The 14,453-nt window shown below is 33.0% G+C and overlaps 1 protein-coding gene across 1 annotated transcript in view; it reads right to left on the minus strand.

Annotated features, from left to right (window-relative positions):
* The window catches only part of DIAPH3 (diaphanous related formin 3), a 202,738-nt gene that overhangs the window by 88,264 nt on the left and 100,021 nt on the right, over positions 1 to 14,453 (minus strand). The window contains exons 21-22 of the mRNA XM_056500048.1: positions 10,599 to 10,838; positions 7,854 to 7,983 (exon numbers count right to left, since the gene is read on the minus strand). Of these exons, the coding sequence (XP_056356023.1) occupies positions 7,854 to 7,983; positions 10,599 to 10,838 (370 nt within the window). The remainder of the gene's footprint in view (positions 1 to 7,853; positions 7,984 to 10,598; positions 10,839 to 14,453) is intronic.

Below are 14,453 nucleotides of genomic sequence, written 5' to 3' on the forward strand. Positions count from 1 at the left end.
ATTATCAAGATGATCAGAGGATATCTGAGGATAGTTAGCATGTGTTCTATCTTAGATCTATATTATTACCATTGGTTAAAATTTATTTTTAATTATTTACAAAGTCAACATTTATTTAAGTTTAATAGGAGCAATATACAAAGATGTAAGAATGTACTGTGAATTCTAGTCTAATGACTATTTTTTTTTCTTTTCAATTATTTATTTCATTCATAATACACTAAATAGCTGTAAAGGTATAGTCACCTTCATCTAAAACAAAACCTCCCTGGAGAAAGTCTGTGTCCCTGTGATGTTACTAGGATCTGTAATGGATCCATAATTTCATTCACCAAATAGTTATGTGAGAGAAAGCATAAAATACATAGAATAAATACAATCTTCTCTGAAGAGGCTTTTTCCTCTGCCATTATCTTAGGTTGTTCTTGAACTTAAGATTTCAGCATGCCCTTGATTTCAGCAGTGTATAACTACTAGATATATTTTCCTTTAAGACTGTATTTCCAAGGATAGCCTCAAACAAAGGCTAGTTCACAATATGCTGCTATTAAGTTCGGTACTCTTGTCTTTGCAGCTTTCAATTTAGTGAAAACAGATTAAAAAAATACAAACAAAAACCAAACCTCCAAATATAACCAACTCTTTCAAAAAAAAGATCATATAAAATAATTGCCAACCTTTCCTTGTGTGCCTCTGAAATACATAGTATAAAACCTGAAGGGACATAGAAGAATGGCAGAAAGCGGGAAAAAAACCACCTTAACTTTAACCCCTAATCCTGGAAGGATTCAGAAATAAACCAAAGCCAAACTGAAGTACACAACTCATAAGCTAGTTAAAAAAAACAGGTCAAACCCTGGGGTTTTGAATGTTAGTGAGCCCACAAAACCAAGTTGTTTGCTGAATACAATGCATGTATGCCTAAACAATCTCTTTTTTACACCCCTAAGCTCTCACAGCTCTGTTCCAGACTGGCTCCTGCTATTTTTATAAGCAATAATTAGATTTCCCACCATCTGCTTTTCATGGTTAAAACAACTTTGTTCTTAGGGCTTCCTCTTCTGAATCTGGCTTTCTAATATCAGAATTATTCTGGAAGTCTCTTCACCTTCTTCTGTTTTCAAATATTTCTGCACAGTGTTTCAGATGATGACTCACCAGCCCTTTAATTTTTGCATTACAATTTCTCCAGTTATTCTGGGAACACCTTATTTGATTAACTCACAATAAAATATCCTTTTTTTCTTGACCAAAGCCCTTATTACAGTATCATGATCTTATACTTCATTCTATTGATTTTCTTTTCTTTTATTCTGCTTCCTCAGGATCACTCAGTGATGACAACACAGCACCCCTCTCATCTGGCAAACTATCTAATCTTAGGTCAGACATGCTCATTGGTACAATACCACATTTTTTTACCATTGTCCTTTTAAAACAGTATTTTGTTTCTTCTGCTTTTTATTCTAATGAATATTCTCCCATTATACATAATATCAAGTGATTTACTGAAGTCAACATAGATTTTTATGGGATTGAAAAATAAGAAAAAAATTAATAATCAAAGTTACCAATAAATTCCTTTTTATTTTATGCTACTCTCTTATCTTTCTCTGTATAGGATAATTCTTTTCTCTATAAACCTTCATATCGATAAAGCCAGATAAAGAGACATGAAAGTGCTCAAATCATTCCTTTTTCACTTTCTTGAATATTCTATAGTAGCACAACATTTTTACAACCACAGTAAAACTTCGTAAAAAATGCACTTACCAAAATTCTAGTTTTACCTCACTTATCTCAGGATGCAAAATAAGAAACTGGTATTTACAGTATGAGAATACTTTGATTCCTTTAAAAAATTAAATAATTAAATAATTCTCCAAAGTAAAGCAATACTTGCATGCTCTCATTTTTATTGCTGCAAACCTTTGTCACTTTTTTCATTAGTTGATATTTCTGACATCTTATGTGCCCACCTTCTATGACAATTTGCTTGGATGTTGCCATCTCCTAATCATGATGCTCTTCCTCTTGCCTACAGGTATTTTGCTTTCCTTGTGCTATTATGGCCCCTTTATTCTGAGAGAGTGACAATGACAAACTGACCTCCAGCCTGATACAAAAACCTATACCATATTATTAAAAAAAATAAAATTAACAATACACTATTAGTTTTTCCATTTGAAAATCACACTACTGATTGAGTCTAATGATTAATTCTCTAAAATTGACATAATATCATAAATGTGGCAGTTAAAAGTAAAGTTAAATGACAGAACATAGCCAAAAAAAGCCGAATAACCAACAAGAAAACACTCAACCATATTTTCAGTTGTATTTGGAGCACTAACAAAGAAATATTGCAGAGGAAAAGTATTGAGTGTTTCTGTAAACATCAGCAAAGGTCTGAAATATCCATTAACAGTAGTATAAGATCTACTTGGATATACTCAGTGTCACACAGCATTGAAAATACAGTATTTACCCTTTTTTTTCTCTCAAAATAATTATATCCCTTGTCTCTACAGCCATTTTCTGGCTTTCTCATCTTTATTCTCCCTTTTCTTCTTTGTGTGTGTGTGCCTAAGGTGCATACAACAGTCTTTTTGAGATTTTTTTCCCCAAACCACTGACAATGCCACTGGCTCTTTAGCACTCAGACTTTCCAGTCTGTAGCCAGAGTAAACTTCAGTTGCACATATATTAAAAAAGCAGCTAAGCAGGAATTTTGAACTCAAATATGAGCACACTAATGTAGTGTAACTGGTAAACAATGTGGAAGCACTTCTGTACCCAGTTCACCAGTAATAATATTACTATCATCAGATCTTACAGCAACAATTCCCTATATTACCTCCACAAGAGCCCTGGGCTGCTGAACTTGATATAAACTTCAAGAGCCTCCTGGGAGAAATGCAGTCTGACACCACATCTCTTTTTATAATGCACAGCTTAAGTTCAGAAATTGTAAATACAGGAAACAGTTGAAAAGAGAAAAACACGAACGACAATTCACTGATTGTCAGTCATTCATCACTGAGTTGTTGCTGAAAAAAAGCCACTGCTAAGGCAAGCAGGAAAAAATGGCCAAGCAACAGGATACAGCACCAGCCCCCAGCACAGGGTTCAAGGTCCCTCAGTGCTGCACAGTGATATGGTAGACAGAAGGTAGACCAAGATCTGTCAAGAGACAAAACCATCTTATGAAAAAAGAAATTGAATTCAGAGGAGTGAGCAGAAAGAAGACCCTTGTATCAGTTGCAGCTTCCCTTTGCTGAAGAGTTCTTGAGCCTCACCACCTGCTTCCTTGGGGACCACAAAGTTCTGAGCTGACTGCAGCGTGTTGTACACTTGCAGATAATTTAAGGTATTTTGAATATGCAGTGAGAATGGTTAATAATGATTCAGAATGAACTATTAGCATGGAATGGCAATGAATATCAGTCTAGCAGAGTTAAAAATAAAAGTTTACAAGCAGCCACATTTATCAGTCTTTTACTCAATATTGTCATTCTAAGATCTAACTTGCTGAGGTATATAGGCAGCAAGATACACAAGTCTACATGTACATCTAAATGCACTTTCAGCACCTTCCTACTCATTAAAATCAAGCTTTCTCACCTTCAAGGGTCTATACATCTGCACAGTGCATTTAGCTTTTTTATTTTTTATTGCCTTTTCCACCATTTTACCATTTCTGTGTAGCCCATTTGACACTTTTTTTAATTCAGGAGATATCCAGATTTTTGCCCTTCAGAGTATACAACCCTGATGGCCTGAAAATAAGAGCCTGTGAATTTGTGAACCAAATCAAAACCCAAGCAATGGATAGCATAAATATATTTAAAAGTACTTAGAAATTTGTTGTTAACTTAGAAATTCTCTAATAATACAAACACCCATTCCTTATGACATATAGAATTCTTATGGCATATATATTACTATTTTGCTCTCATATTGCACTAACATTTTTTAATTTTATAGGTGGGGGTGTCCCATTTTTCATTAATATAGTCTAAACTTTACCTTTTTAATTTGATTCCTAGCTTTTTTATTTTTAAGTGAAATCTATTATCTATTAAAAAAACAAATGAAGTTTCGAAAAGGAGAAAAAGTGTATACATTACTTGTAAAGCTGTGATGAGTTAATGTCTTTTAGATCAAGGAAAATCTGTGCTCTTTATATATATATATATATATATATATATATATAACATGAAAGACTTGATACACTGTTACTTGTAAGGTCTGTGTAAATTAGAGTCAATCAAGTAAAACAGCAGCCTGCACAAACACAATATAAATCTTTATAATACCATAAAATAAGAAATTAGTAAATTGTACTGAATTACCAAAATATTTCTTGTATGGAATGCTAAGAGAAAAGCATGAAAGTCATTACGTTTAAAAGAAAAGACAGCTTTAATTATATAAATCTTCAGGAACTGTCATATCTGTAAGCTCATTAGCTGCAATGAAAGTTCCTCCTGCTGATCTAAGAGCACTTAGAAAACAGGATTTGTTGTACTTCAAAGTAAAAAGGTATCTTTAATTCATGTACTGTAACAGTGAATTAAATCTACTTCTAGTATTACAAAAGTAAAAACTAAAACTTTAGCATACAATGGAAAAAAAACAAAATCACAAATTAAATACCTTAAATACCCTGAAACAAACTTCAATTGCACAGGTCATACATCCCTTACTGTTTGACTCTCAAAGCTGGATTTTGAAAATATTTTTTCCTGCAACAATTTACATACTGTGAATATTCAATCATTTATAAAATATGTTAGCTTCATCATTAACTTGGTGCAGTCACTTATCACTGCACTTGAAGTCTTACAAACTATTTTAACAGCTTACTGTATGATCACTGCACAATGTTTAATGAAATTAAAGAATCATGAATGTTCCTTCTGAAAAGTATAAAAAGAAAATGAGTTGCTGAACATCGTAATGTTCTAATGTTCACCATTTTGAATAAGAAGTAACTTGAAAGAGAAGTTTTCAGAATGAGCAAGTATAAAACAGAAAAGATACAAGGCATGCTACAAATAGGCTGGCTGATACAAGAACAGTCATGTCAAGGAAGAATTCTTAAGAAAAGCAACCTTTAAGTAACTCGTTTTGAGAAACCTGTAGAAAACTCAGCAATTACTTGGACATGATCAGACCAAAACTAACAAGTGCACAGATAGTTCAAATTTGATGTACAAATACGTATGTTCAGCTTCAAGTTTTCTGTTAACATTGTTCAAATGACATTAACACATCTTTCTACCACATCAATTTTGATTTATAATTTAAGGACACCTGCAAATAATACTTTCATGACAGATAAAAATGTGAAATTATTGTATCTGAAGACATGAATATGCAGACAGGTAATAAAACCAGCTCAATAAGAACCAGCTTGCAACAAAGGAATAGGACAATAGAATATTCTTATCCACCTTAATTGATCTATTCTTGGAAAGTATTCTTAGAAATTTTTTCAGAAAACGGTTCAGTAAAACTATAAAGGGAATTTAATTCCACCACCTGAATAAGGCCCTAACCTTTGCCAGGACAAAAGCTAGAGAAGAGCCTTTAAAAACAAGTACTGAAACAAAACACTACCTCTTGGTTTGGGAAAAACTGAACAATAATTAATATGATACAAAAGCCGAAAAGAATGATGTTGTCTCTTCACCCAACAACTCTGAGGAACAAAGCAGCATTATGTGAATAGAACCTTTCTACTGGACGACAGGAAAAACCAAGGCTGACTTCCTCCCCCTTCTCTGCTATCAGCAGCCTGTAACCCTTAGACATAACATTTGGATCCAGTGGTTTTCCAGTGGTTTTACACTGCAAGTGTATATTGCCTCCCAGAAATGCAAATCAGGATGGATTATTTCTACTAAACCCTAAATTACAATATCTTAGAATGGAGGAAATCCTCTAAACCTCAGTACCAAAGTTCTGTTCTACCAAAACAAGTATTTTTTTCTGGAATACGCATATTTGACTATGTAAAAGATTTTTGATTACTTCCTCTATTATTCCTAGCAGCCATAATGATGGCTTGTAATATCTATTGTAATATCTGCTATGATTTCCCAGCTCTCTTGGTCAAACTATTAGATTTCATCAGCATATCAGTAATACATGAGACCATTACAGTGGATGCGACTGAAGAGATTCACAGACTTTCTTTTTAACTGATCTTCTGCTAAGCTCAAGCAAAAATAGCCACTTCATTAAAAATTTACTGAACAAAACTCAGTGCATACTAAATCAACTTGCTTCATAAAAATGTACTTTTGCAGAAGTACTAAAAGGTTTAAAAAAACTCCACGAGTTACAGTTTTTGTGATCTGCTGGGGTTTCAAAAATTCCAGTGCAGCAGGAATCTTTCAAAAATAGAATAAAGTTTTGTAAATAGTGAAACAAGTAAAAACAAACACATTGATATGCTAACCTGTTAAAGATATTCTAAGCCTTTATCTTTTTCATACAGTAAAACTGAAATGCAAAATGCATCTCATACTGTAGTAAATTCTATATATAAACTTGGAAACATGATCATTGATTTCCATCCTACCTCAAACTGAGATCAAAGACTCAACTCGTCATTACCAGATGATTAGAACAGAACAGAAGGCCTGAGCAAACTGATAATTTTACTGGCTTCTCTTTGAATGGTCACTGATTTAGAGCTCAGAATGCTTCCAGAAAACAGTCAACAGTATCATATAAGACAATTGTCTACACTGAAAATACTGCCTTCTAATGAGCATGAAAAAACCTCAACCACAATACAGGCAATAACATAATAGTGATGAAAAAAAAAAAAAAAACAGTGACCAATTAACATTGAAAATAATGCCAAACACACCAAATTAATATACAGCAGAAACTGTTTCTATTACCAGTATAAATAGTTAGGTGAAGGGCTTGAAGCATTTGACAGCTATTTAAAAATAACTGAACCTTTCTGGGGTTATAATACACCAAGTAAAACTGGAAATTTTAGGAACCAAAAAGTGAACTCCATGTAAGTGACCACTATCTCAAGTCCTCTATCAGAGGCAGGTTTTGCAAAGCTGTAATTTTTGGCAGGAAGACTGACTGAGGCATGATAGTGACACTCTACAAAGCATTATAGATAAACTGTGATATTTCCCAAACTGACATAAACTAAAAAATTTTTAACTGAGCCCATCCAATAATTTTTTCCTGCCAGAGTAGGACAGTGCTAAAGTAGTATCAATTTCTACCTCTATACTTTGTCTGTTTAAATTACTTAAGCTGATATAATGTGGAAAAGGCACTTTTGATTAAGAAACTAATTTTAAAAATCTCTGTTCGTGTCTGTAAAGAGATTTTCCATATTCTATATTGTATGATGAAACTACAAATTTTTTCAGACTTCCAATGTTACTGTTGCATGAATAAGATACATGTAAGGAAGACAAAACTGTTCCACATTTTGAAAAAAAATAAAAAAAATAAAAAATAAAGTGATGCCATGACAGCCTTTCTACATGTCTGAATTAGAAGACAGTGAGGGATACACTTACCGTATAAAAGATCGAAGACTGGAATTAAGATCTGGTAACAGAAAAGAACTTTTAAAAGAAATTCAGTGTGGAAAATGTTTCTAGAAGATATGTTAGAAGAAATATAATGGGCAGTCCTGTAGTAAATGTCCTGTAGACAATTCACAGCAACTCAAATTATTGAACTGTGATATTGACTATCAATATCTACTTTTAAAATATTGTTAGTAAAAAATAAGCATCATCTTATACACAAGACACTGTAATGTGGCAAATTCAAAACTTTTAGTTAGCTACACAAACCTTTACTAGCTTTATCCAAATGCTGAAAATCCTCAACAAAATTCAGGACATCCTGATAGCTTTCTTCACACACTTCTACCAGAAAATGAAGCAATGTTGTTTTCTGGTCTGCCGATTTTGTGTCCTTCAACTAGGCGGGGAAAAAAAAAAGTAAAAACATGGAGAAAAATTTTATTTCTGGCCATTTAAATAATTGATATATATTAGTAATTATTCATCCAAGAAAGGAAAGAACAAACTGTTAGAGTAGTACATTTTTTAAAGACAGCAATGGGCTTTTTCATTTGCCCACTTGCTAAAATTCCCTAGAAAGGTCACACTAAGTATTTTTCATTCTATGCAATATTTGTGTATTTGTGTAGTCAGAAACAGTACACATATTTCTCCTAAAAATGTAATTATTTTCACAATACAGGAATATTTACAAAACTGTGAATAAGCACATGAAAGTGCAAAAAAGAAAAACTGAAGTTAAATCAGCAAAATCTAGCTATGCAAAATGCACGTATCCACTGAATTACATGATTTCTTTCTTTATAAATGAAATTAACTCTAGCCTAAAAATACTTATGTAGTGGAAGATACACAACCTCAATGTGCACAAGTTCTTGTCATCAGTTCTCAATACAGTAAATAAGAGTTCATAGGTCACATTGTTTAAAAACACTGACTTCAAGAATTCTTAAGCATAAACCTTTCTTTCTGGACTCTATACGTATAAAATATACATAATTCACGCCTGGACACTTTAAAATTTGCACTACTTGTGTAAAAGCACTAACAATTGAAAGCTAACAAACACTTCTGTTATAGTCTTTCAACTGAAATGTTGTTTTAAATCAAAGACATTTTGATCAGTAGAAAATGACATCACATATGGAAGTGTTTCTTCGCTACTTAAGAACTATTTCTACATTAAAAATTAGCAGAAAAAATATACAAGCATGTTGGCTGCCACAATTGCACAAAGACTTGTCCATCTGAATATCAAGGCACAAGGTCCTTAACACTGTATTGATATTTCATAATTAACTCAATTAATTAAGCATAATTAAAGTATTTTTATTTTCAAAGATCAAAATGCTACTATGCTGAGATATACTCTCCCAGAGCATGCATGTTTTCCTTCAGAAAAGTGGAATAATAACGATGTGAAACACAGTTTTCCAAATAAACAGGAAATGGAACACATATATATAAAAAAAATATATATATATTCTAGGATCCTTACTATATGCAATGTTATAAAATATGTTACTTCTATTGTATTGGGAATCTCAGTGAAAGATGGCTCAATAACCCCACAAAAAATTTCTACAATATGACACTGTGGTACATGTAATACACTGTGATACATAACAAAAGTTAACTATAAATATGAACCTTTGTTATAATCATGCATGTAAGTTTAACACATCAGTATTTAATGAATGATTGAGTATTAGTATATCAATATCATAATCCCTCTTCTGACATTACTCACACCTGCTCTCTGATGTAGAAGAACTAATCCAGTCATTCGTTCCATACTTTCATTATCTATATATATCAATTCTCTCTCCTATATCTAGTACTCTATGATTATCTTCAAAATCTTCATATTCTAGATCTTAATAAATTATTTCTCCAAGATAAATTCTGACTTTTCAAATTGCTTATATCAATTAACTTCACATTGTTTTCATAAATATATTTTTGCCTTGTGCATTAAAAATACAGAGAATATACCCAGACCTAGGACAGGTCCTTGTAAAATCATACTTAAGTAAATGCACCTAATTGGAGAAAGAACCTTTAGTATCTTCTTTCTGAATACGTTCTCAACAAGTTGTATTTTAGCTCAATCACTTCATCTACAATGTATTAACTCTAGGTAGATGACTCATGCTTAATGCTTACTTTAGACTAGGGAAAGAATATTACTTATTCTTTATGAATATTTATGTCACAGGTATCACATTCAACACTCAGTGAAAGAATTCTTCTGAAATATGGCAGAATAAGGGTGATTAGTTTCATCAATGTAGAAGTTAACATATTATGTTTTCCCTTGTGCCAAAAGATAAAGAAACAGAAAGACAAAGAGTACATACAAAGTTTCAAATCATTCCTTCCTTGTAAGAGCTATATGTGCACTCTGAAAATTGTTTGGTAACCTCCCCAGAGAGCACAGGAAAAAAATAATAACACTAAATAAGGGAAAGGTGATTAACATTATAATGTATTGTAAATTAACACCCATATAGACACCTTCTTGGATATACCTTATACAAAAGTTGAAAGAGCGAAAATTTATGAAAAATCAGAAGAAGCAAGAAACTGATGAAACTGAGCAACATAAGAAGAGAATCACATAAGGAGTAAATTCATGTCCAAAAGAAAACATACCTGTATTAAAACATACTAAAATGTGATAGATGTCTTAGAAGTGCTCAGACATGTTAAAATTACAAAACTACTATGATCACAGCAATCAGGTCCTTACATAATCTTATTTAGTTTGGGATTTTTATAATTTCCTCAAAACAGAATCACTTAAAAGTGATTAAATGCAACCCAGTTTTAAAATGACTATTCATGGATTAGCTGTACTGCTCAAATTATCAACTAATGTCAATAATAAGGAAAAAAATAGTAAGGAAATAATTAACTACAGGAAAAACATCAAAACCAGAGTATTTATGTAGTATAATAAAAACAAAAAAAAGTGAATGTAATACTCAACATGGACATTTCAAAACTCACTTTACATAGCGAGCTGAGATTATATCCAAAGGTCTGTGCATTCCGAGAACCTGCATTCATGTAGTTTCCCATTAGCAATACTAGTTCCAGCAGCTTGCTAAAGCTTTTACTCTTCTTTATCTCTTCACAGGCAGCACTGACAGCCATGATGTCAGGTTTGATGCTGTTCACCTGCTCCTCAAACTGAAGCTTAAAAAGAATAGCACTGAGCCGTGGCCGTAGTCTCTTCACGTTGCTCATCTGATTGAAAAGAAAAATAGAAGATTTCCTTTAAAATTCATGGTACACTTTGGCACTGTACAAATGCATACGCTCTGAAATGATTTATTGGTGTGACAGGCTTGAAGAAGCAATATATCTGCTATAACTGATAGCAAATGAATGAATGAATGAGAGACACTTGGGTAAGCAACTGAAATCCCATCTTGTGCTTAATAGGAACTGCCCCCATCCTTTCCAAATAACTAGTATGTGTAAGCAATAAAAGATAAAGTGTCATCATATATCACATCTGTCAACTCATGTAGCAAATCCTATAAAACTAATCCAAGTTTATGAACCCAGTAGTTGCAAAGGAATGAAAGTAGTTCACAAATTTTGTATAACTCCAGATGTACCAAAACAAGACAAATCTCATTTTCTGGTGCAAATATTTGAATGCTGACGTCAATAAGAGCCTATTATAAACTAGCTGGAAAACAACAGCCTTGAAAAAAATCTCAGCTATGAAACACCTAATATGGTATACACTAATACATACCAATATTCATACCCCCTACACTCCTGTATACTAATCTAATGCACCGTTCATTAGGTGCAGCTGGATGCTCCCAGGAAAATAGCTTCTCTAGATCATATACAAAAGACTTGGCTTTTTCTACTGATCAAGTATTTTCAACACAAATTTTGATCTTCTTATATACTAGGCCCTTTGCATATTGTTTACTACATCTACACTAGAAACACTAAAAAAATATTCAAATGAGCTGCCTATCTTATTTTTCCCTATCCCTGTATTCTCATCAATTTCATTAATTCCATAAGATCTCCTTCATCATACTTGCCTTCTTCCTTCTCAAGGCAAGGTTCAAGACAATAATTTCTTTACAATTCCCAGAATCTTAAACTAAACTTTTACTTTCTTTTTCTGAATAAGCAACACATCGTTTCCAGCTACCAGTACTTCTCGATGAAAGAAAGAAGCAATAATATTGGCACGTCTCCTACAAAGTAGTAGGCTTCATAAAATGGCCTTAAACTTTTGCCTTTAAATTGGCATATCCCCCACCAACCACAGTGATAGCTAAGGTTTTATAGAGCATTTCTCAACACAGATCTAGTCTACTGATGGGAAAATTCCTGACAGTACAACATTCATAAGTCATATGGCACTGATTATCCCAGGAGACTCAGTGTAAAGGATAATGGTGACACTCTACCATTTTCAGTGTAAAGTGAAACTGAAGGCTGTCTCATCCAAAGGGTTTGATATAGAAGCAGAAGAGGATGAAATTTACTATCTATTTCATTGGTTTTACTGTGACAGTAGAAGAAAACCAACTGTTGCACTTTAGTCCACTCACTGCCTCCAGACTGGTCGTCAAGTAAAACACTTAAAATGAACACTTTGAACATTATTAGCTCAGTACCAACTGTAGGCAGAAATTCTTATACTTACACTTATGTAAGTTCTTATACTACACAAAATAGCATCCAACAAGTGTGGTAAAATTCTTACTGAAGAAAGGAAAAATAAGGATAATGGGTCTTGAATTTGAACACGGCATTTCACAGCAAAATAGAAACAGAAATAGCTAAATTCCACATGAAATTAACACAGTACTCTTAACAACTTTATACCTAATTTAAGAATAACTACATACAAGTATGTTAAGGTAGTGTCACAAATTCATTCTCCCAACTCTATCAGGAGGAATTACTATTAACTCTTTTCCTCAATTGTCTTACTAAATTTATATATGTACTACTACTTCTCTTGGGAACAATGTTTTTAATTTTAAATTTTGTCCTAAAGTTAGCCAGAAAAAATTGAGACTAAACTAGGAAAAAAAACCCCACAACATTCCATTGAAATTACCCAGATTTTTAGTATTTAATACCCTACTCAGGTTGCAATAGAGATGATCATTAATATTAAAACATAGAAACTAAAAAAATGCAGTGTAAGTTGCATTTTAAATGGTATTGAACTCAAGATGCTACAGAATCACTAGAAGATGTATCATTTATTGACTCTTGGCTTTTTAGACAGGCAGATCCTTGAAGCTGAAATAATCATGCACTTTAGACCACAAGGATGTGTTGCACAAAAATAAGCGTGCACATCTGCATAAAAGGCGCAAAGTTTCCATCAGAACTACTTGAACTACAAGAAATTCAGATGTCCGGTACGTAAGTGTGTAATTCAAAAGGCTGAACACAGAAAGATGTAATCTAAAAACTTAGAAACAGGAACACATGCCAGAAACAACAGAAATGCCACTGGCATTACTAGCATTGCTAGTTATTACTAGCATTATTTTTGTTCTTGTTGAAAATGCTCTGAAATCCATGCACAATGCATGTTGTTGGTATTATTTCTTTACCTGTTTGCTAAGTCAATAACGCAAAAGGGAAGACATGCAGTTCCCTTAGTATTATATGGCTATTTTTGTGACATGTTGTTAACAATTATATTCAAATTGTAAAATCTATACACCCTACCACAAGAGATGCTAAGAATTTAAGTGCTGCAATGCTGACCTTCTTATGTTAATACCCTATATTTTTTTATAATCAGCATATAAAGATACAAGTTTACTTCAGTCTAGATAGTGGAATCCTGAAAACAAACAATCCAAATAACTAAAACAAGATGTTGAAGTAGAAATCTATACATGTCAGAGAACTCAGTGTATAGGTAATGAATTGTTCTACTTTTTAAGTAATAGTCCACAAGAAGAGTATCACTACAAGCAAGTCAAAATGGGAACTGACTTTTGAGTTGAGCTACCCAGTAGCGGCTCTCAGAGATCTCACATCCAACAGCAAAGACAGGTTTTTCTCTAAAATACAGCATAAATCACAAGGCAACTACAAGAATGTGCAATCTGATATATGTGTACTCTCACTATCTTTTTCTGTTGATGTCAAGTAAAGGAAAGCATCTCAGAAGTTCCACTGACACTACATTTTGATCACTGAAGGGGTTTCATTCCTGTCACAAGCTCATAGAGAAAAACACTGCAAGCACTTCAGTTTTATATCCTCTTTAAAAGGAGTAACAGTGCTGAGGCTGTCAGACCACCTGAAAATATTCTCATCCAAAAAGTAAAATAACAGTTACAGCCAAGCTGACTAAAGACAGCAAACTGGAACACCATTCCCTGTGGAAAATGTATGGCTTTCACCACTGCAGCATCAGTGAACTCCTAAGAGTGCAGAGGTAAAAAGTGGGAATTCCTGACACATCTCTTTAGACTTGGGCACTTGAAAGGCAGGAAAAAAAAATCAAATAGGGAAGGACTGATACCTTAACAGATATTCCATCCTGTTTAAAAAAGATAAAAGAACATCCTACTCAATTTGAAAAGGACAGCCTACATGCCTAAATCTTAGTGAAAATCAGCAGCATTCTGGAAAGATCAAACATTATTTCACAGTATGGGAAGTCAATTCACAATAAAAACCAGCAATTTTGTTGACATGTTTTTATGGATACATGGAAGTAGTTAATCTTTCTTCACTTCTGACACACTCTTTTTACTCAAGGAAATTATAATAAAGTCAGGAACTGCCAACACAAAATTAAAATTACTTAAGAGAAATCAAGTATAGGCATAGATATAGATATAT

Source organism: Oenanthe melanoleuca, chromosome 1 (assembly GCF_029582105.1).
Source record: "Oenanthe melanoleuca isolate GR-GAL-2019-014 chromosome 1, OMel1.0, whole genome shotgun sequence".
In the NCBI taxonomy this organism is placed as follows: domain Eukaryota; kingdom Metazoa; phylum Chordata; class Aves; order Passeriformes; family Muscicapidae; genus Oenanthe; species Oenanthe melanoleuca.